Source organism: Phoxinus phoxinus (assembly GCF_949152265.1).
Source record: "Phoxinus phoxinus genome assembly, chromosome: 24".
Lineage (NCBI taxonomy): Eukaryota > Metazoa > Chordata > Actinopteri > Cypriniformes > Leuciscidae > Phoxinus > Phoxinus phoxinus.
In genome coordinates this window covers 10,677,894-10,702,364 of record NC_136899.1, presented here as the reverse complement: position 1 = coordinate 10,702,364, position 24,471 = coordinate 10,677,894, and the positions used below count along the sequence as shown (strand labels likewise).

Sequence of the window (24,471 nt, the reverse complement as noted above, 5' to 3'; positions counted from 1 at the left end):
GATGCGTTCAACCTCTTTGAATAATAATAGAGAATGCTGAAACACATGCAACTTAAATTTAAACCTTAGATTTATATACTTGAAAACATTCACAGACGGTGTATATTTGGTTCAACTTTATTTACAGAACATAATAGAGGTTAGTGTTTGCCGTTTTATTTTTTACACCTTTCAAGGCTCCAGCCTCAGGGAAAGCAATAAAATGATTTAGTCATGTAGCTAAAAATCTGAATATAACTCATAAAAGACACATTTGTGTGAAACGACAAACAGGAGAAACCCAAAGGGAAGCAGCTTCTTCACAAAAAGATAACGAACACTTCCCATACTAACACACTGACTTAGTTAAGGCTAAATAATGAGCCTTTATACTAAGGCACACATGTAATTTACACACACATACCTACTTGTACGCATATAAATATACATATTCGTGTGTATGCATTTCAGTATGACATAAAAACAGAAAGTGTCTCTTTTGTCATTTCCTGAAGAGGGCACTGCGTGCAAGTGAGTACAACAGGTGAGAGGGTTTCTTCTTTGGCTCTGCTAAAGAGAAGACCTGCTGCTGGGGGATGCTGGTTGGCACGGTCACATGACGCTGATGGAGAGGATGTAGGGGCTGATGGTGGGGAGGAACAGGATGACCAGAATAATTCATTTCTGGAAACAGACAGACACCGAATGTGAGTATGACTTCATCAGATTAGGTTGGTGATTTGACACGTTATTAAAATGTAACGATTCCATTCAGTTCCCCATGAATATGACTTTTAAACCATTTTTTTGACCCATTGTCATTATCATCAAAACAAAATTAAAACTTTTTTGTTAACTGAAATAGACAAACGATGAAACTAACATAACTGGGAAAAATGAATATATATATATATATATATGGTACAATATAAAACTTTAAACCTTTACAATGCATTTAGAAATTACACTTAACAGTTTTCTAACATTAATTTAAAATTTTTAAATGATACCAGTACTAAGAGCATTATCTTTGGAAGCCCTAAAATATTAAAACTAAAATAAATACTGAAAATAAAAACTAATGAGATCTAAACTAAACTGCAAAGACAAATGAAAATAAAATACCACTATTAAACATACTCTCTGTAATGAAAACTAAAGGAAAACTGAAAGTAAAGTCTAAAAGCAACTCCAAAAAATAAAAGTCCAAAAATCCAAACATCTGTGATCCTAAAAAAAAAAATCCTATTTAAAAGATAAAAAACAAACCTGAAACTAGAAAATAAATTATAACCATCAATGACAGAATTAAAACAAAAACAAAATTAAAATGGAATTAAAATGAAAATATGTTAGAAATAAATACTACATTTAAAACTCAATTGAAAACTATTATAAGTTATAACCCGCACAAAGATAGTTTGAAAGACTGGACATACTTTTCATTTTGCCTTGTTTAGATTTCCTGGCGTTGTGAACTGCTTGCTTCCTCTGGGCCTCAGTGATCTCCATCCCTGAAAAGAAGAGAGAGAATGGCACTCCTTGAATTCACTGGCATATTCCTATCCTTACCGATGCCTTCAGCCGTGAGACTCACCCATCTCTTGGTCTTCCTGTACCCGTCTGCGCTCTCGAGCAAACGCTTGCAGCCATTTCTGCTTGTCCTGGTTCTTCTTGCAGCACAACACACACAGCACGTTCAGGTTCTCCGCGTGCCGTAGCAGAAACGCGTTCTTCAGCAGGCCCAGCTCAGTGTGTCGTCCATCAGGCAGGTCGACTGGCTCGAGTAGGTCTGCGTCCATACGGCCACGGTAGTGTAGCAGGTCTCTCCGCAGGACGTCTTTCTTACAGAACACCAGCTGGTGGTCAAACAGGAAGTAGCTGCGTTGCTGCGTCTTACCGGGTCGTACTATCCGCGTGAGCTCGCCGGAGTGGATGAGCTCGGAGCTTCGCGCTAACACATCATCACCCTAAAGGAAGTGAAAGAAGGGTTGCTTTCAAATCTTCAAACAAGCTTTGAAACCTGAAATTATTGTTCTATAAATTGTTCACAAAGCCACATTTAGCCCTGTGAATGACCCAGCGTATTAACTAATAACTAATCTAATAAACAGATCAACGTGGTATCCAATTAACATCTTATTGCATTAGACACGCACACGTCTGCCAAATCAAATTTCTTTATACAAAAAGATCAGAGAGGATATGGCTGCTACCTTGAATAATTCAGAAATACTGTTTAAGTAATGTTGACCACAGTGTAGATATGCGTTTTCACTGACCGCCCAGTGGAGGATGGCCACCTGCCAGTGAGCGATGGTGTCGATGCTCTCAAGTCTCCTTTTTCTCTCGTTTATCAAACTTGCCACGTTCTTCATTGCTTTATGTGCAGCACACACCCCTGCGTGGTCACTGAGGAGAAATTTACATTTTAAAATCCATTTAAATAGAAAACAGTTCTTTGAATTTGTAATAATATTTCAGAATAGTAGTGTTTGCAAGACAATGAGCTACCTGTGGTCTTTGGGTGTGTATTTCAAAAGCTCTCCCAGCTGAAGAGGGTATTTACAAATCTTCTGTACAGGTGTGAGTAAGAAGCCAGAAATGGAGATGTCGATCATCTGCTGTAGGAGACGACAGGCTTCAAAGAAGTGTTTATATCTCCCTTGTTTCATCAATCGCTGTAATTCAGCACACGCCACAGGATGCGTGTTACAGTACTCCGAGTATATGGAGAAACCTTCCTCCTGACAGAGAGAAAAATATGTTAGGAAATGAGAGGAAAAACGTTCTTGTGCATGTAAGGAACGTTCTTGAGTGTGTAAAGGTACCTGTTGAAGAAAGCAGGAGCCAATCTCACTTAGATGAGGATTTTCAGTGTTGTATTTCTTTTCTAGGTCCTTGAGAAACATTCTCTGGAATCTGTAGATGTCCTCGATGTTGCTGAAGATTGTCTTTAGCTGTGCATCAGTAAACATGCCAGGGTGCTTTCTGCATTGACGGATATATCCCTGAAACAAAAAACGATTTTTATGAAACAACAAAATGATTTCATTCATTTAGTGATTTTTGTATTACTTTGGAAAGTTTTCCTTCACTAAATATATTTGAAGCATTTGACCAGCAGAGGTCAGCAATGAGACAGGTTCCGTCTAAATCCAGGCTATTTTCAGATATTATTATGCAAATTTGAAGTTTGCACAGAATACCTAGAGGACATTCGTCAACATGAGCCGTATAGATCTGATGAAGTCACATGACCACACTTTATCATACTGCTGTGAAACTACATTATATGCAATGGTGAAAACAATAATAATCATCATCATCATCATCATCATCATCATCATCATCATCATCATCATCATAATACTTAGTATAGAGTATACACATTTTTAAGATTTAAAAAAATTTTTTGGGAAAGAAGTCTCCTATGCTCTCCATGGCAGTAAAACAGTAATATAAATATTATTACATTTTAAAAAATAACTAAAAATAAATACATAGATTTCTATTTGAATATATTTTTGGTGCTCAAGAAACATTTCTTATTATTATAAATGTTGACAATTGTTGTGCTAGTTAATTTTTTTGTGGAAACCGTGATTTTCTTTTCTTTTCAGGAATCTCTGATGAAAAGAAAGTAAAAATGTACAATCAATGTACAAGTCTTTACTGTCACTTTTAATTAATTGAATGCATACTTGCTGAATAAAAGTATTAATTTCTTTCAAAAACAAAATCTAAATGGCCAAAAAAATCTGTACTGTACACTAGATAGTAATAATAGTATGCATTCGACTAGCGTGGAGTTATTACTCCGAGTACTACACCTATATTCTGAGATAATGTTATCTTGAAAGAAGGCAAATGTCTTTCAATAATAATCTCATATTTAAAATGATAGGCGTAGGAGACTGATTACCATTCAGGCTAAATTGAATGTAAGGGTTCCTTTATGATGTGCATGTACACAGACCAGAAAACAAACTACAGAAGGTGGTCAACGTGTAATGGCTGGGATGGAGGCTCACCTCGCAGATATCTTTGAGATGTTTTATGTAAACGCGCTCCGTGTCCATGATCTCTTTGACCACATTGGCTCTCATCTGCTTCCTGTGCTCTGAGTTTTGTTTGTGTGCATCTGATGGGACGGACTCTTCCGCATCTGGAACGCTCTCCACGCTGTCACTGCTCGAATCCCCCTGATTCACTCGAACCTTGACGACAACATGTCATTACGGTTAATTCCAGAGGATCAAACTGAGGGTAACCATGAAGCAGCACAATTTTAATACAATAAAACAACTGTGATTGAGGCAACTGGTTAATCCACTTCTACAGGAAGTTGATCAAATCACCTACGGCCTGGCCTCTCTGTCTGATTGACTCATCTTGTTGGATCTTGAAAGAGTCATAGATTTACAATGGAATGCATTAATCTAGAGCCGAAACAATAAAACACCATTCTGTACACCCTCATTTCCTCCAAACCGGTCAATCAGCACATGCCTCCATAATGACACATCTAATATTTCCTTTTGGGTCACCTGGAGCAACCGTGCAGTGCTCTGACATAGTTCAAGTGAAATTAAAAAGTGAGCTGTTCTGACGTCATTTCAAACAAAATCAGGCCAAAACTACAGCCGTTAACCTTCTCTGGCAAGTGGATGCAATGAGACCTGTTTTCCTGTTTGTTCATGTGACGTTCAGCATTAAGCCTATTCTAATTGAAAGAAAGACTGACACTGTTTTTTCAAGTTTAACACTGTAAAGCTGCTTGCTTTAAAGCTATTTATTGTATAAACCGTTATATAAATAAACGTGACTTGACTGGAAAACCGAATTGCAGAGCTTGTGCAAACATATCCACATTGCTATGATTAGATGCTTTCTTAACTACTGTTTTCTCACTGGTCATTTTTGTTGTGCGTTTATTTTGTGATTGAGAGGAAAGCGCACCGCACATATTTACATATTCATCTAAACGCTGTTTCTAGCAGCGTGGATGGCATCGGGATGTTTGCTAACAGTATACCACTGCAAAGGCATTTTGAACGTCTTTTACCCCTAAGCGTAGAACAAAAAACAACATTGCCTTTGTATGTTAGGGCCTTTACTAGGTGTTTAATTATTACATTCAAGCTCAGTGTGTTTGAACTAGCTTTTATTTCAGGTTCATTACTCCAAGAGTCTCACAGTGCGACTCACCCGCACAAAGCTGGAGGGAAACCAGGCCTCGCGGTCGCCCACCATCCCCCACCACCAGTCCTGCTCCTGAACATCCAGAACCCGGATCACCTCCCCGGCTTTGAAAGCCAGCTCCTGCTCTTCCATTGTGACATGATCCCATAGAGCCTCGGCATACACGGCATGGCCTGAGTGTATGTACTGGAGAAGGAGAAAGATTATAGTCAGGCTAAGATATTGAGGCTAAAGGTCAGATACAATTACATGATAAGAGTACAGGGTGACATCATGCACTGGAAGTGTGACCCCATCCCACACAAATATATACACTAAAACAACTCTGCATACAAACATGTGATTAAACTGATAAGATGCATAGAATATAAAATATGACCTGGACTGAATAGCAGAGTCTAAGTAAAAACAACCGTAAAATGATTTTTAAAATTTTCACAACCTGATTGAGAGTGAAAAGATCAACTTCTGGTTGGAGATATGGTGTTCCTTCAGTCAGTTCTTCAAAGCTGCCGTCCTCCTCGCTCACACTGTCATCGAGCATTGCATCAGAGCTGCCATCTATAATACAACCACACTGAATGAGCTTAGGAATTATGCACGAGAGAATCAATATTCCCTCTCCATCAAAACAATCTCACCACTGAGCCCCTCATGTTTGTAGGTCAAGTGCACACACACACATGCATATAAACAAAAACACACTAACCACTTAGCAATCTGCGCCCTTTGCGCCGTCCCATCCTATCCAGACCGATAGGTGTGCTTTGGGAGAAGACGCAGGGTCTCAGACGGGCAGACACCGCCCGGTATGGAGGCACTCTGTGAGAGGGCACTGGAGGACGAGAAACCGGCTGAAACAAAACATGACAGATTAGACTTTAATCAGCAGCCTTAAAAGGAGCCCACCATTCAGCAGGCCATTCAGAGTTCAGTGACTGTTCAGAGCAGGACAATGACCTGTGACATAATAAACGCTAGCTTGTCCCTTCGGCCAAGTACAGAACATTACACGCATAACATTGAATTTTATGGTGAATCTCACAAAGAAATGTTTAGATTATATTTGCCAGGATTATATATTTTTTTGGTCCCACTTTATATTAAGTGGCTTTAAGTACTATGTACTTAAACCGAAAAATAAGTACAATGTACTTATTGTGTTCATGTTTTATTGTAAAACACTTTTGCTGCTATTGAGGTGTGATACAGGTAAGGTTAGGGAAAGGTGTGGTGGTATGGTTAAGTTAAAGGGTGGGTTAAGGTATAAGGGAAGAGTCAACAGTGTAATTACAAATGTAATTACATAAATGAATTACAGCTGTAATTACATGCAGGTATTAAAAATATATAAGTACAATGTAAAAACATGTATGTACACAATAAGTCCATTGTTATCAAATTATTAATTTCAATGTAAGTACATAGTACTTAAAGCCACTTAATATAAAGTGGGACCGAATAGTATAATAACTAATACTATTATTCTTTTACATTACTTTAAAACAATAATAAAAATCTATATATAAACTTAATTTTATATAAACATTCGTAAAAACCTAAATACCAACTTGATATGATGTATAAATACTTACAATGTAAACATGGCAGACCATTAAAACAGTGCGCTGTTTTCTGTGCTACGCATTTGTTATTTGTTATTAAAGAACAAAAGCAGTTACATTCAGGGCCTGAAAAGTTCACCTGAAGTATGACATTATAAACTCATAATGCTACACCCCAAGGGAGAGACCTAATGGGACCATATTAGTGTTTAGATAACCAAACATGTGCATTTTATTAAAGATTGAGCCTCTGAGATACAGAACCTCTAAAATAGTCCTGTCAATTATTTTCATCAGCCAACACTGTACGAAATACACTAACTAAATTGTTACCTACTTGTTGTCTTTATGTATATATACAGTATAGCATCTACTCACAAAATAAATCAATGTAAGCAGGTTTCAAAGTCCACAAGGCCTATCTGAGCCATGGCACAGTGGGAGTTAAATGCTGGTGACACATGCTGTGAGCTGTAGTACTCAAAGGCACATGGGTTTGAATCAGGCCTGTATCATATCTCAATTTATTTTCTCTAATATCCTGTCAGGTCTCAAATGCTCTACATTAAAGGGGTCATGACATGAGAAACCAAATTTGCCTTGATCTTTTGGTATATAAGAGGTCTTTGTACCATTAAAACGTCCTGCAAGTTTCATAGCTTAAGACTTCCTCCCCATTATAAACGAATCATTTATTTAATCAAGCTCTAAATACAGCTCGTTCTGGATCCATGGTAAGAAGTGACGTCACGGTACGAAGTGACGTACCAGCGTTTGCATATGACCGCCTTCAGCGCAAGGCAACTACGCTCATTTCCTATCATTGTCGCGCCCGTGTGTTCAGTCGACGGACAGCGAGTGGGTCTGTGTACAGAGAAATTACGATGCCACGCAGATGTGCTGTTCCTGGCTGTGGACAAACATCATCTTTGAATACGCTGCCGAAAGATCCAGTCGTCATGGAAAAATGGATGCACTTTATTTTTTGCGGACGTCTCAGTCACGGCAGTGTTAGTTTAAGCGTTTGTTCTATACATTTGAAGGATGACTGTTTTGAGAACAAATCCCAAAATGATGCTGGCTTTGCCAGAAAACTGTTGCTCAAAGATAAGTGCGTGCCGACTATTCTGGGCTCAACAACGACGACGCAAACTGTAAGTAATGTATTTACAACTTTAAACTACTTTTTAAATAAGCCGAATCCGCAAATGTTCTGGCTGGGGGCGTTAATAATTGATGCATAGGCACTGACGTTAGCCAATCATAACAGTGGGCGTTAACACTTAACTCTTAAAGGGGAAACACCCCTAAAACAGACTGTTAGAATCAGAGGATGAGAAACAGGGTGGGAAAAGGTCATAAATCACTACATTTTAAAAGTTTTTTGTAAAAAAAACTATAGTAATACTATATTTGCACCTAAGGGAACATAATAATAAAATAAAAAAAAACATGTCATGACCCCTTTAAAAAGGCAAAAGGCCCTTAAAGCTACTGTAATTTCCATCTTGACACTTGTCTCTGTGACAGCCCTTTGCAGGCATAAATAAATAAAATAATATTAAATCAGACTGACTGTTAGCCAATCAAGATTTTTTTTTTTTTTTTAAGTGGACAATCATTTGTCCAAATAATAAAAGATGGAGAGAAGTGTTTTGGAAATCTATTCTGAATTTTTTTTTGTAACTCAGTTTTGATGTCGCAAAAATTATGCAGACACTGAACAAAACAAAATATAGAAGAAAGAAAAAGTGCAATAGGCCTTACAGAAGGCAAACTTTCAGTGTCGTCCTTCTGCTCAGCAGTTGGAGATGAAAACAGATCCACTCCTCCAATAATAGAGATGGGACGTCTCTTTCTGCTCTCTGTCTGAGTGCACACATGACCATTCTCAGGTCTGTTGCTCTCTATGTAGCTGCCATTGCTATTGTAGTCCTTTTGGGAAGTGTAGTCCATATTCTCAGACTCCCTGTCCTCCTCTGGGATGCAGTACTTTGTGCTGGCCAGATGGCCATAGTCAGACACTGGACGGGGTCTGGAGCGACCTGCCCTTTTCCTAGGCACTACAGAAGTGGGAGAGTCACTGGAAAAGGCTGGAGATTTTGGTGTTGTTGGAGTTGCCACGGGGGATTCTGAGGAACAGTTGTTTGTGACAGATGAAGAGGCAGCGGCTGAGATCTCATCACATTTGAGAAACGCATTTCTGACTAGGTCATCTGATGAAGCCTAGAGGGGATGTCAGCAGTTAGTTTATTCTTCAAGGCCTACAACATCTGATGAATGATCTAAAAAAAATTAACCATGGACGTTAATGTGTTCAAGACCCAGTGATTAATACAAAAACTAAAACAAACCTTAAAGAGATTTTAGTTCATTAAAGAGTGATGAATAATAATTCATTAAATAAAAATATTAATAAAAAATAAATTATTAACATATAACAAATAAAGTCATATTAAAAAATAAAAGTGGTTTTTAGAGGCAAATTATCTACCCAGACAGCAACAGTTTTGGCCCAGATTTCGGATTTGCTGTCTGGGTAACTAGTTACTTTTTTTACATCAGCTATTACTCAACATTAATGACTATTAACTATATTACCTTCTTAACCACTAAAACAGACCACTGATTTTATTTGTAGTCATATTTTCTTTGTCTTCACAAAAACATGCGATGCACTACAGTATTTTTGTTTGTTTTTAATTTGCAATAATTGCAGAAAATAATATTGAAAAATCACAATATTATTATTGCGGAAAATGACTGAATACGATGAAACAATTACAGGTTTTTATTCTTGCAATTTGACAAATGAGGCATGTGACAGTGACAAGATGGATTCAGAAATATGATTTTTAGAACAGTAATGTTGTTTGACAAAAAAAAAAAAAGCACATTTAAGTTTTCTAGTTTGTGCTGATGTAAAATTTGCTGTCAGCTTGTAGTCAATTCTGTATAAAATACACACAAAAACAGATCTTACCTCAAGATCATCCGTTTCCCTCTCTTCCGTCCATAGACACTGAAAAGGCACACAATAAATCAGCACCATTGTGAGGAAGACACAACGCATATATATAAAAACACATCAATGCACACACAGAAACACAAATAGAAAAGGAATATAAAGTTTCGCTGTAGCTTGTCTACATCTTTCTATTTTATTTCCCTGACCTACTGGAGTCCATTTGCGCCTAAGCTAGCTTGGTTTGATTACTAGACTTCGGCCCTTGGGTTGTTCTTCTGGGGAGGAGACACTGTCCTTGTTGATACGTGTCCAGCCACAGGTCCAAGAGCTGCGTTTAAGCAATCCCGCTAATCATAAACATCGGCTAATCATTAACTCTACTTGCCGTGTGCCACACAGCTGTGCAGCCCATGTGACACTGTAGCAATGTAACACTTCAGAGGAAGTAACTGCCAAATGAGATGTCAGTCATCCAATAAAACTTTTTGGAGGGGGTGATCTAATCAAGCCAGAGCGATGAAATGCATTAGTTTGTCCTGATCGATTACTAAAACATATCAGGCTGCGGTTGCATCATCGGATACAAGGGTCACCTGTGTGGACATATGACGCGAAGCACAAAAGTTAATGCTTCGACAAAAAAATCTGTCTACTGTAATTTATGACTTCCTGTGTTAAGGTCAAGGTCAACTAATGAACTGGTCTATTCCAGTTAAATGTTTAGAATAAGATTACCATGTCCTCTTTGACTTTATGGCAATGGTTCATCTGACATCTACAATCTGACAGTCAGTAAGAAAAGTCATTGTCCGATCTTGCTCATCATCAGTCAGACTAATTCAAACAACAACAAAAACAGGTAATCAATATCGTCTCGAGAGACAAACAAGTTACATATGAAAGTGCACAGCAAATCTTACCAAGCAAACCTAGGCACAAATTGTAACATTATAAGCACAAACTAAATTTTGTCCAGTTTTTTCCCTGTATACAGTGATGGCTGGCTCCGAAACACATTTTGGGCCACAGACTGCATAACTTGTGTTGAACATGGAATATTACAATAAGACAAGCCCAGTTTTTGTGTTGTTGCAGACAACAGGACACCTGCAAGTGATTTAAGCACTTCGTATACTTTGACAGGCTTGCACACTAAACTATGCTGGAAATGGAGCGGAGCGCAGACAATGAAGTATAACTGAGGCTTTAGTCTGACAAAAATTGTACCAGTCCAGACAAGCAAATCTAGATTACATAAAAATGTATACATGTTAATTAGACTACAATTTGTCAAGGCTAATTGACAAATGCATATTTAATCATTCAAAGAGATGCAAACTGTAGCGTGATTGTGCAAAAAATATACTGTAGGTCAATTATAACTGTGAATATACATGTGCTGTCTGTACTGTTTTTTATATTGAAAGCCACATTTTTTTTTTTTGGTAATTGACATTATGCCACAAATGTTGTCAGTAGATATAGGCCAATATTTTAAATGTGACAATATGGGGTCATAAGAGTGTCTTACCTGCAAGTTAGCGTTAAGGCCATTGACTGTCCGCTTTTGACTTGGACTTGAACACTGCTTTGGCATTTGAGAGTAGTGGGAATTTTTTCCATTTTGATGGCACTCCATAGGTTCACAGTATTTTTCCAGTGGACAGACTGGGGCATCTGAACAGAAACCTGTTGAGGACACCGCCACCTGGACAGAGTCACTTATGAGGGCTGTTGTTTTGCTAGGAGGCTCCAGAGAGTCATCTAGGGTGGAGCTATAAACGGCGGAACAGGATGGAGCGGGGTGTAAAGATGGGGTGTGTTCATGAGCGTTGGCCTGCTGGGCTTTGCTAGGAGTGGGTAAAGGCCTCCGTTGACGCCCACTCATGGATACACAGGGCGTTCTGCGGGAGTAGTCATCATGTAGCCTACTGAAAGGTGACAGCGGTACTCTGGGAGTGGGGTCTGGTGTGTTTTTACGCTTGACAGTCAGGTCTGTTAAACTACCGACAAGCTTTTGCAAATGTCCTCGCGTCCTCATGGAGCTTTGATGCCTAACTGTACCATGTTCCTGTGAGTCAACCGATGAGGAACTGGTGGTCCTTTGAAGAATTATAGTATGGGTGCATTCTGGGTTCTGTGGCTCAGTTGAGGTGACTTTGCGTCTAAAATGGCTCTTGAAGACATGTAGATTATCCGCACTTTTGCTTAGTCTTTTGAGAACATTTTCTTGAGTCTCAAGGTTCTTACAAGGTACAACAGATTCCACAGTGCTGCTGGGGTCAGGCTCACTGGTGGACGGGCTCTCTGTCTTGACTATGTCAAGCAATGAGATCCGTCCTGCCCCATAAGCCTTGCGTATACTCTGAGAGAAGTGTGAATTCCTCTGAAACCCACCTTTTTCCTCCTCACAATCTTCCTCATCTGAAACCAAAGATGTCTTCCCAGTTTGAGACGTCCCATTCGTCACGTTGTCATATTCCTGGGTTTGATTGGTTGCGACCTCTCGTTTGGTTACTAAGAAACTAGCACCATCCTCAAGCATCAAGGACATGTTTCTCTCCTGACCGGCTGCCATCGCATTGCTCCGGCTTTGTATTCCTTGGAGCACAGAAGTCCGCAGTTTTTTGAAAGAGCCCATGACGCGGAAACCAGCCAATCCAGACCAGGCCTGTGGCGTGACAGGTGGACCTCTGTCCTCACATTTTGTCTGGGTGGAAAACAGACGTACAGTCCTGGAAGGGTACAGCTTGGCCTGGCCATCGGCAATCACAGGAGCGGACTGGGCTTGACAATTCAGTCTGTTAAGATGGTTCTCCTCATAGCAAGGCTCGGATGGCACCGGTTGCACCTGGACCCTACAACCTGACCTCAGACTTGGATTCATCAGCTGTTCCTTTGTGAAATAGTCACTCAGCAGGTCATTGTTGTGAGAGGATTCCTGCGGGTCTGACGAAGGTGCCTGCAGAACCAGATTGAAGAAAGTTCAATCTCAATGAACAAGCTGACTAACTTAAAGGGGTGGTTCAGGATTTTGGACATCGGACCTCATTTTCAAGTTAGCCTGGTTGTTATTCATCAGTGGAGACAGTTTTCAAAAAAAATCATCCAGTCCTTCCAGTTGCATAGTTTGCCGATGCTAGGCTAGCGCGAGTCAACGGTATCTGTGCTAGCCTGCCATTAAAAGCAGTTTTACCCACTCCAAAGTACACCAAAAGCAAATAAATTATAACGCCAGACTGTCGATGTAAATGTCTATTGAGAGAATAATGTTAGAAATCAAAGTACCGGTCCGGTACTCTTACATCTCAATGATCGCATTACATTTACAGGAACTAGTTTCTCAGCAGCGGCGGAATTTTACTTTGCTCCGGTTAGTAGTACTGCGCCGAAAAGTAAACACAGAACAGAAGCGCGCGCACTACAGACGGGACGTCTAGCTAGCTAGTAGTAGCCTTGAACAACGATATTGAAAAACATTCGATTATAAACTAAGGAATTGACAACATGGTGATTCGTTGTGCATTTCGAAATTGTAAAAATAAACCAAATAGATGGTCATGCAAAAAGTTTCCACAAATTTCCATTGAGAGATCCAGAAAGGAACCAACTGTGGCTTCTTTCTGCTGGCTTGGACAACGAGACACCGGCAGAGACTATTAAAGTTGCGAATTTGTAGTGATGATTTTAGACCAGACGACTTTGAAAAACCCCATAATCGAAACGTTCATAAGTCACTGACAAGGAATGCAGTTCCAGCCGTCTTTCCATATGCACCAACAGCAGATGAACAGGTAATAACTTTTGTTAGGCTACTATAGCTATCTATTAAGCTAGTCCCTTTTCATAACTTATAGAATGACAATGACAGCGTTAGTGGAGATAACGTTACAGTTCAATTTCTGCCCTTTTAGTATCTATCTCGATTAGTTCTTCGTCTGTGTATTCCGGCTCATACATGTACGGTTCGTTGAATAAAACACATTCCTCGTCTCCAAAGTCTGAAACATTGGCATGGCTTTCAAACGTGGCCATAGTCCTATGTTGATTTCTTAGTGAAATATACTCTGCTTCTGTAGTGATGAGTGTCAGCGGCAGGTAAATACACTTGCGTCATGTGGAGACTCTCTCGGTTGCCTAGGTAACTTAATATCACTCCGCCGCTGCTGTAGACTGTGCTAATAAATACAGGGAACAAAGTGTAACTATTGCAATGCAATGAAAGGGTAGTTTGATTTCTAACATTATTCTCTCAACAGACATTTACATCGACAGTCTGCCGTTATAATTTATTTGCTTTTGGTGTACTTTGGAGTGGGTAAAACTGTTTTTAATGGCAGGCTAGCTTATACCGTTGACTCGCGCTAGCCTAGCATCGGCGAACTATGCAACTGGAAGGACTGGATGAAATTTTTTGAAAACTGTCTCCACTGATGAATAACAACCAGGCTAACTTGAAAATGAGGTCCGATGTCCAAAATCCTGAACCACCCCTTTAAAACAAGTCTGGGAACAAAGAAAACATGAGACATGGAGTGAGACAATATATGACCCACTGTTTCGCCTGAGGAAGATCTTAACTTTTAACACACTTCACAATGAAACAATACAACACCACTGTGATAACCATAACTTTGATAAGTCACATTATGAAAGAACTTTAAACTATTTCCTTATATTACCGGTCTAATTACTTGACCTATGAAATATTAAAACTCAGGAGAGGTGAAGTAATTCAAAGTGTACTAATCCACACACAGGTGAAAATTAAGCTGCAACATTCCTGCTATGGATGAATAATGCCTTTATCTGGCAAATTGGAGGGTGTCTGTAAGTCGCATGAGAGCTTTGCTCATGAGTAGGTTACCGTGAGTGCTATAAGATTTCCTGTAAAAGATTTTGGCTGTGCTCCTTTAATTCCTGAGAAAGAGAGGCCCCTCTACCAGGGTGTGGATGTTGTTGCCTGGTGTGATGTTCGCTATGATGAAAGGCTTTTGCAGCATGACTAGGCAATGAAAACCCCTAATCCATTGTGATTAATGTAATAAATTGCCCAGGATTTTCTAGCCATATTCTGAGTGAGAGAGAGGGGTAGACCTTAGGAAGTTGAGCTGTTTTAACCCATTTGTTGCAGAGTAAGAATTAACAGAGATACCAGGATATGCTGATAAACTGATTAATCACAAATAAATCACACCTATTTTAATATTGTATTTTCTCAAAACAAGATCGCAAATGTAAATAAATCACAACACAGATTAAAATAAATCATAGCACTTGCTGTGAATTTTTTTTAAATTAAATACATAGGATTTTTTTTTTTACAGTACAGACGAAATGTGATCCGCCCTGTTTACACGAGAATGCTCGCGGGTGAAAACGTAAAAATATTTTATTGGATGTGCCTTTCGTTTACACGGCGACGGCGTTTTTGGGGCTTAAAAACACAAAAAAGTTAAAACCACCCTCCAGAGTGGAAATCTTAAAAACGCTCCACCATTGCGTTCCCGTCTAAAGGGTAAAAACGCAAAAGTCTGCTAGACAGTGAAGGCGTCGCGTACGCATTTACATCACAGGCATGCGCCAGTACAGGAAAATAAAACATTATCAAACTAAAATATAGCATTAACTTCATTGACCAAAAAAATTCTGTCGTTTTTGAGCGACACGCGAAGAGCTCCGAGGGTTAAAGCAGCAGCTTTACCGTATTAAACATGAAAAACAGTGTCAGCGTCTCTTTCACTTTCAGTGCTTCCCGTTGCCACCTAGCCGCCTGGAGTGCGTACTACATCGAATTTCACACACTTTTGCGTCACCATATGCACGCAGATTCCCCCCTCATAATGCTCGTCTAAACGCAGAATAAAAAGTGATAACGCAACGCCACTTTTGCGTTTTCTCTTCAGACCATTTCCGTGTAAACATAGCCTTAACTCCCTGAGCTGATTCTCAAATCTTCTTCATGTAGAATCAAAGCGTTGGACCTTTGACATTATGGGCCCTATCTTGCACCCAGCGCAATTGACTTTGTACACCGACGCATGTATCATTCCTATTTTGCACCCGCGCACAGCGGATTTTTCCCTCCACAGACGCACGTCGGTAAATTAGGAAATGAACTTGCGCTCGCGGGGGAGGTTCAGCGCAAAGAGGAGGCGTGTTCCGGCGCAAAACTTCCATGGTGCTATTTTCCAGGTTTAGCAAGCAATTGCGCCATTGACCAGGAAAAAAACAGTCTAAAGACAGTGGCGCGTTGCGCGTTAGTGATGTGGTATTTTAAGGGCGCGTGCTTGGCCATAATGTTAACGCGCATCCACTTTGATTCTCTAATATAAACAGATGCAGCAGTTTTCATTTTTGCAAATCATACATTATTACAAGGAAAAATATTAACACACGAGGGAAATCATTGTTGTGTCCGTGAAGATGTGAAAAAGATCTATCTAGATAAAAAAAAAAAAAAAAAAAAATCTAGATTAGGCTACACATTTACTACCCAAATTATACGCCTGTTTAACCGAAGCTAATTTGGGTGGGTTTCTCCCATCATCCCCAATGTCACTTCTCTGTGTTTTACATCCCTGACGAGAACGTCGGTTTCCTCGGCTGTGAACCGCTCCTGGCGTGCGCTGGCAAATCCGCCGTTATTATAGCAATCCACCATGTAACAAGCGCGTCTGCTCTTAAAGGGAATGTGAGAGGACGCTCTGATTGGTTTATTTCACGTTACGCCCAAACCACACCTATGAATAATGAAGCTACTTCAGACCAACCCCTTTTAGATTTGCGTCGGGCGCAAGAGTCATTTATCCCGCCGGGAATATAGCAACAGCGCCGGGATCCGCCCACAAAGTTACTTGCGCTTTGCGCTTTGACACTTGCGTTTCAGATCGTTAAAATAGGGCCCTATATATTTTATGATCATTTCACAAGTTCACCCTTACATCAATTAAACAGAGTAAAGATGCGTATTTGGCGTGCTGTCCGGGGGAGGGCTCCGAGCTCTGAAATTTTGCCCAAACTCAGAGTACTTCCCCCGTTGTTGTAAGAGTATTTAGACTAGAAGTGAGGAGATGGGGTGGTGGAGGGATGCTGTTAAACTGTCAACAAACGGAGGTAGTTTTGCAGTATATATACAGCTCTTACCTCGTTGATTGGGTTGATTAACAGGGTGTGGTCCACTCGTGTCTAATTAGGTTTGATTGTCTGAATGTGCTCCACATGTGTTTAATTAGGTTTAATTATCTGAACGTGCTCCTCCCGAACTTTGTTAATAAAACATCATTTAATTGTTCAGAGTCAACCCACTGTGTACAAGACAAGTTATAAATAATTTATACATAAAATATCAAACTGAGTGGTAGTGTCACAACAAGCTACATCCTTCCTCATAACTAACTTTCCATTCCTCATTTAATTTTAACCTACCAGCAGGGCTTGTAACACCTGCCCACCCTCCAAATGCAGGTGGATTTCAGCAGTGGCGTCTAACACAGTCTTTCTCCTACTAGCCACTTCGGCGGGTTGAATTTGATATAATACAATACATTTTTCAATTGTAGTCTTTTAAAAAGGCATCTAAAAAAATAAACTAAGTGCAATGCAGTGTTGTCAAAAATATACACATTTTTGATATTGAAATATCTGAAACTGTTCCAATACTCATTTTCAGCAGACGATACCAGCTGCACTCTCATCTCTCCGACAGCGAGTTGACACAAAAACCCGCCTCCCCTCACTCACTTGTTTCATTTGCCCTGGATGAATATTGTTGGTGTTACAGGGCTTGAATTTCTGCGTGGGATTGCATGTATAGCGCATCATTTTACTAATTCCCCGCAGTTTTGTGCTCTCACCCAAAGTGTGCACACAAAGCTGCCTCTCAGAAATAAATTGAGTTCTTATTTGTTGCTTATTGCACTTAAATGGACAAAATAAATATGCAAGTAAACACAGTCAGTTGTGTTTTAAGTAAACGTAAACAGTTGAGAAATAAAATGCATGTCTAACAGTATAATGGGTTTGTGGCGTCCGTCAGGTCTTAAAGTGACAGCAGCCTAATATACCTGCTGCCAAATTATAAGATAGTATTAAAAATACATACTACATGAGTTTTTAACCCATGGTTCCATGTCAAAATTGTGGCAAGAGGAAATGCTGAGTGGCTAGTAACTTTAGAAAACCACTAGCCACAGTGGCTGGTGAGCAAAAAAGTGAACGTCAAGCCCTGCCAACAAGTATGGTTTTAAATCAGCTGGTGTCAAGGCAAATTAAGTACTTGTACTTATGTTTGTGACATGCATTACTTGAAATGTGTTTTCTGCCATCTTTAAAATAAATGCCACTTTGTTTGAGGTCTTGTTATTTAATGCAAACATTCGTACATAAAAGTATGGCTTGAGTGTTCAAATACTTCCTGGGACAACAGTATATACCACATGCACCTTTTGACTTTTTGTCTTGCTGTGTGAGTATAGCTCAATTTTCAACTCAAATGCTGATCTCTATCACTTCAAGTCCTGCTACCCATTAGCACTCAGCTCCATCGAGGCATGCTGCCATCTGACCTTTTTGTTTAACTAGAGCTTTGAAAGAATGCAATTAATTAAACTTTCAAGTCACTCCTCAGTCTACTCACATGTCCAACGTATCCGAGTTTAAAGTTGAACTTCTCTCCTCTTCCTCCTCTGTATCATCACTGTTGTGGAGTAAGAATTAATTAAGAGTTCAAACAACCTCTGTGCAGTTACCAGCTGGAGTCAGGCTCAAACTAAACTCCCTAAACAAGGTCTCAGACAAACATAAACAAGCATGCCTACGGAAGCCTCTTATACACCCAAACACACCTACAACTAATATGCACTGATGCAAGTATACTAAACACTGACTCAACATTCTTAAAGAACGCACACATGCATGCTTTTATGTTGCAAAAAGGACAGCAGTCAAAAACTAATTTTCCAACTCCAGGCGGAGGAGGATAGAGAATGTATGCTTCCTTATGCCAGACATCAAACTTATATAAGAGGTTTACCACAAGGAAGAATATGTTATGTTCACATCGTACAAATTCATATGAAATGAATCGGCACCTCGCAACAGTTAAGTGTTCCTGCGAGATCAGGTAAATATCCCTTTTGTAATTTCAGTTGTACAATTTTTTTTTTCTTACATGTATATTATTTTATTTAGTAGAAGTAATAATAAAATTATACTATTATTTTAGTCATTATAATATATAACCACAACATTTTTGGCAATTTGTTTGCAGCACTACAAACAAGCACACCAAACCTGGAGCTTTAAAAAAAAAAAAATTCTATTAGAAAAATCGCAATTTTACATCAAATCGTGCAAGACAATTGAAAAGAGTCATTATTTACTTATCCTCATGTTTTACCAAATCAGTATTACTTTTTCATTGTTTTGGAAACAATTGACTTTCATTGTATTAACAGAAATATTCATCAAAAAGATATATTCTGCTTTCCACAGAAGAAAAAAGTCATAATGGTTTAGAACAACATGATGGTGAGTAAATGATGACAGGATATTTATTTTTAAGGTGAACTATCCCTTTCAAAATGAAGGTGTTACCTGTGAAAGTCACAGAGAGTGACTTAGTGTACAAATAGAAGCACATAAGCACAAAATGATGCTTTCTGACTAAGCAAATTCCTAAGAATAACCAACCACACCAGTTCTAATGATCTGCCCATCAAGATGAGCAAGTCTTGCCATGCTGTCACATCACTATGGAACGTCAATGCTTTCTTTATTGAACTACTAACAAAAAGTTTTTACCCTTTCATTTTGGCGACAGTACACGCCCTTAAGTCATCCATTTATTTTTATCCTTATTTATTATCTTGTTTTTATATGTTTAAAGTGAGAGTAAAAAATCTCATTTGACTCGTTGATGATCCTTCCTGAAAGAGTTTCACAGTGAAAATCCTAAAGGACTCTAGCTTTCCTCATCCCTTCGGACAAGACTGCACTCGCTCAAACCCACATGATAACATGTGCAGCACCCCTCTCCCTGTCCTAATCTGATTATAAGGCTTTATCAGTCTGGACTAGCATCAATATATCTGCATAGTGTCCAACACACACACTCACACACACACATATGCAGAGAGAGAAAATGTTCATTGAAGCAATAACCTTAAATCAGTCTGATAGGTTTGGCGTATGAAAGTAAGACCACGGGATCAAAGATTTATTATTTTTGTTTGGTTGCTGATACTACCTACCATATTACAACCCAGTTGTCCTTTTTATCAGTGAGAACAAGATTCATAGTTAGGAGGCAGACACACCCTGCCTGCTTCAGGCATGGGAAGCGTCAAGTAATTCTACATTTGACACCACATTCATCTCACCTGTCTCATGACCTGCATTTGTCTATACTCCAAGTCCATTGGTAGAAAACACGTCAACAATGACATGTCTATGCAATTGCGAAAAACAGTGCTAAGCTATATGGAAATGTCAGAACTTTCTCTCCCATGTCATTCCAAACCTGTGTAGAACACTAAAGGACTGGATCTGAATTATATACTGGTTGGTTACTCTTTTTTGTGCAATTACAATGAATGGGGACTGAAGCGGTCAAACTTTAAAAATGATGCAATACTATACTACAAGTCTTCTGAAGATAGCTTTGGGTGAGAAACAGACTTAAAGAAGTTTAACTGATAGTCTGCAGTGGGCTGTGAACCATTGCGACTGGCCAGATATCACAGTAGCTGACCTCGAGAATATAATCAGTCTAGTTTGTGAATTGCATCAACTGTGATTCAATAAGATCCGACTGCGCTGCTTCTCTCGTGAACTCTTATGAACCAACCAAAAAATATGTAATAAATGTTAATTTCTCTTTTCCTCATGCAAACCCATCACATCTCTAAAGCCCCATTCACACAGCACTTTGAACCCGGCAAATTGCCGGAACGCCTTCTGTGTGAACGCAAACACGACCCGGGTTTAATGCCGGGATCGATGCCGGGTTGGGGACCTAGTAACATTGCCGTGTTCAGACCCGGAACGCGCGCTGTGTGAACAAAAGCCAGGACAAATGCCGTAAGGGGTGTGTCGTAGTGATGATGCACGAGCCTTCGCAATGACAGTTATCGTGCGACTCTGTTACTCTGTTAGAAGAAAGTTTGTGTTCGTCATCGATACAAGAAAGAACGAAAAGATGTCTGCAAACTGGACTGAAGCAGAGACCCGAGAGCTCCTTGCAATCCGCGCCGAAGCTGAGATCGTTCGCCAGCTTTGTGGAACGGTACGTGATGCGTTAGTGTACGACCGAATCCGAAAAAAAATTATCGAGCGTGCGTACCTTATACGTCACATCATAACGTCACGCGTCTATCCGGGACATACCCGGGTTGTGTGTGAACGCGCTCTCTGATTCCGGCAAATCACTGGCAGTGTGAATGAACCATTTTCAAACGAACCCGGGTCAAATCCCGGGTCACTTTATCCGTGTATTTTCCGGAATCTCTGTGTGAAAGGGGCTTAAGACTTGTAAAACAGTGCAAAAGTCATATGAAACAATTTGATGGTATGTTTAAAGCCCATTTACACCAAGATAACTGTAGCCAACTATAATGATAACTAGGCTATTAGTAACGCCCACACCAGCGGACGATAACGTTCTGTTTATTATAATGCATGCATAGTCATCTGATGCGTTAAATGCTTGAGATCTTCAAAGCAGGATGGATTCTGATTGGCTGTTATTGTTGTTATCGTTCATCAGCTGGAAAAAAAAACGTTCTGAAAGTGAATCCAATGATATCGTTCCACTGTGCCCTTATTATCGTTAGTTGTGGTCTGGACTCTGCTGTTCTTTTATATTTAGAATGATTTTTAGAACTATCTTTATCGTTATAGTTATTACTCTTGGTGTGAACATGCCTTTATGATGGCGTTGTATTTGTCATTTTGGAGCAGCCAGTATATTTCCCAAAAAATTTATTGTTTTCCACAGAAAACAGATTTGGAACGACATGCGAGTAAATAATGACAGATCTTTATTTTTGCATGAACTGTCCCTTTAGGATGTATGCATGCATAGAATTCAGGGAATTGTTTATGGCTAATATGACTTTAATACAAAAGCACATTCAAGAAAATGCTTTCTAATGGCAAAACACCATTAAACACTCAGTACATGAATGCATTTGTGTGGTATCAGAGAGTGAGATCATTGAGAAGAGGGGTGGGAAGTGAGATTTAGTCTTAATTTACGGCAGTCATGGCTTAGGAGGCACCCAGTGAGGCATTAAAGTTCCTTATGCGTGTCTTGTGATAAGGAAAACTCTCTCATTATGTGTGGAGGAGTGCATTCCAGCACAGGCGTGTTGATATCTTAAAGCAACGCAATTGTTTAGAGAAGCAAAAGTGCTGGGTATAGTACTTCTAACAAACTGTTATCGTGAATTGCAAATTCAGTGACATTCTTTTTCTGGCCAGCTTCTTTTATCGGTTATAAATTATAATGCCGACTGCAGCACACGGCTTGCACATGACAAACATGTGGTGGACTTTAGACATTATATTAAAGTATGAGAAATTGGTCGCTTACAAACCTAAAGGTAATCAATTTTACAGGGCATTTCTAACAGTGCTTCTGTACTCCGAGGACCCCTGCTGTCAAAGACAATGTTTCGAAGGCCCCCCATGTAGGCTAAGATACTTTAATTCTGGTGCTTCGGCTGTAATGACGACAAAGCTGCTTGTTTTCAAACGTTATGTAGATTAACGTAATTAACCTTGATTATATTCTGTATTTCAGAAGCTTCAAAAACTGTATGTTCCCACACTTTTTGATCGATGAATATATTCATTATATAATATTTCATGTCATTGTAATATTTTTTAATAAAAGAAATAATGCAAGGTGACCAAAGACACTTTAATTAGGGTAGTGTAACTGATAAATAAACAAATAAATAAATAAATTCACTTCAGGTAGATAAATAAAATGTACTGGTCTCCTACAGTGTGGTCAAGCTGGTTTTAAAAGAGTTGACCAACTAGCTAAACATCAGCTTGGCCAGACTGTGAGACCAGCTAAACCAGTTAAGAACACAGCATACCATTTTAACCTGGTTTAAGCCGTTTTTCCCCTCTTTCCAGCAGTGTTGCTGATGACCCCTAGTGGGCCCCGGGTCCCTGGCTGAAAAGCAGAGATTTATAAAACACTGAGTGAAATATTAGTTTCTTTACATAGCTGAAAAATATCCCTTTTGGTTCCACCACAAAGAAACCCTTTCAAGCAGTACAGATCAAAACAAATATTTCAGGTTTAAGAGCGGGCTGCTGGAAAGAATGAAGGAGATTACAGAGTTGGGATTTTTCCACAGAAGAAAAAAGCTCTCGTTTATTTGTGAGTTTAATTAACTCAGTCTCTCTATAAAGCTCTTTAAGAAGCACCTCGCCACCCCAACCAACCCCCTCCTCGTCTTCTCCGAGTCCGATCTCCCACAAGCTTTGCGCGCTCGAACACCCCCCACATCGCTATGGCAACAAGTGGGATAGTAACGCATACACAATACCCCCTCCTCCCTTCAGCTTCTTTTTTGAACCCAACGGCACTGGCACGATGATAAAGTACTGATAAACTTATGAACGCACATTTTTAAATTCACGTGACATATATAGTCTAATTTTAACAATAATACAAATAATATTAATATCTCCCCTCTTAATAAACCCCAAAATTATGTGTTATTTAGACGCGGACTCTTACCTTTATCATACTTCTTGAGTGGTGTCTTGGCCCGGTGTCACAACAGTTGTGCGGCTTCGATTGAATCGTCAGCCGCTGCTAACTCCTCCGACAGTCCAATGTCCGACGAATTACGCATATTAACTTAGCGGAAATCGTTAAACAGACCAGTGATGAATGCGAAAGTACTTAGTGAACAAAAATCAGCCAATATTTCGTCTGGTGCGTGATTCACAAGAAGAAGCACCCCGTAGTCGCAGATCTACCGGGACGGAAAACTTTCCATTAAGTGTGGCTCGAGCACTCCCTCAAACAATTTAACGGCACATGACCGAAACCAACCGGACACGAAGCAGATTTGCAGGTCAAAACAGCCTCAGTTGAACATTTAAAGTTGGTTCGCTGCGGTGGAAAAGCTCAGTCAGAGAGGCATGACTCCAGGCAGCGTCGCGACAGTGTTGGACAGCATCACTGCACTTGTTGCGTTGATTGCTTCGGGGCGGAGAAACAGGGCGGTTTGTAGTTTGCCCACGGGATGCGAGCCAAAATCACCAGAGCGATATCAATATGCTTGATATCACACAGTGTCCTGTAATTATTTTTGTTTTAACATTTAGAAAACAATCTCCTCAATATGTCCTGACTATCATGACCGCAGACCTGTTTCAGCCATTAAATCAAATACATTATGCTTATATTCTGCCCTGCCTAGTAACGTTACCTACTAAATTAATAAAAAGGGTTTTTAGATTTTCTTTAGAAAAATGTTAGTGCTGCTTGTCAGCGCAAAAGTCGCCAGATTGGATGCCAGTGTGTTATGGATGCTAAATTGTGTTGAGTCAGTGGTTTTAGCACAGTGCTAAGTGTATGCTAGTTGCTTAACTGGCCATACTATGGCCTTCTACCTTCATTGTACGTGCAAAATTATTTTAACACGCAGTGGGATAAGCACATGTTAGCCAAAGGGAAAATTTTAATTCTCCAACGAGCCTGTATATTATTTACACATTTGG

At 39.6% G+C, this 24,471-nt stretch overlaps 1 protein-coding gene across 1 annotated transcript; it reads right to left on the bottom strand.

The window, feature by feature from the left end:
* Positions 1-101: 101 nt before the first annotated feature.
* spata13 (spermatogenesis associated 13) lies at positions 102-23,980 on the bottom strand. The gene is made up of 14 exons (XM_079601306.1): positions 23,480-23,980; positions 11,249-12,679; positions 9,733-9,771; positions 8,517-8,975; positions 5,894-6,038; positions 5,627-5,745; positions 5,191-5,370; positions 4,014-4,199; positions 2,811-2,990; positions 2,494-2,726; positions 2,262-2,391; positions 1,577-1,949; positions 1,419-1,493; positions 102-663 (listed from the first exon to the last, which is right to left on the bottom strand). Exons 1-14 carry the CDS (start codon positions 23,486-23,488, stop codon positions 482-484), a joined length of 3,741 nt encoding a protein of 1,246 aa, XP_079457432.1. The 5' UTR covers positions 23,489-23,980; the 3' UTR covers positions 102-481.
* Positions 23,981-24,471: the final 491 nt, after the last annotated feature.

Coding starts and splice junctions, on each gene's coding strand:
- spata13 (XM_079601306.1), bottom strand. Junction 4,200..5,190: donor TTCCCTCCAGCTTTGTGCGG/GTGAGTCGCACT, acceptor GTTGTCGTCAAG/GTTCGAGTGAATCAGGGGGA. Junction 2,727..2,810: donor GCTCCTGCTTTCTTCAACAG/GTACCTTTACAC, acceptor TCTCTCTGTCAG/GAGGAAGGTTTCTCCATATA.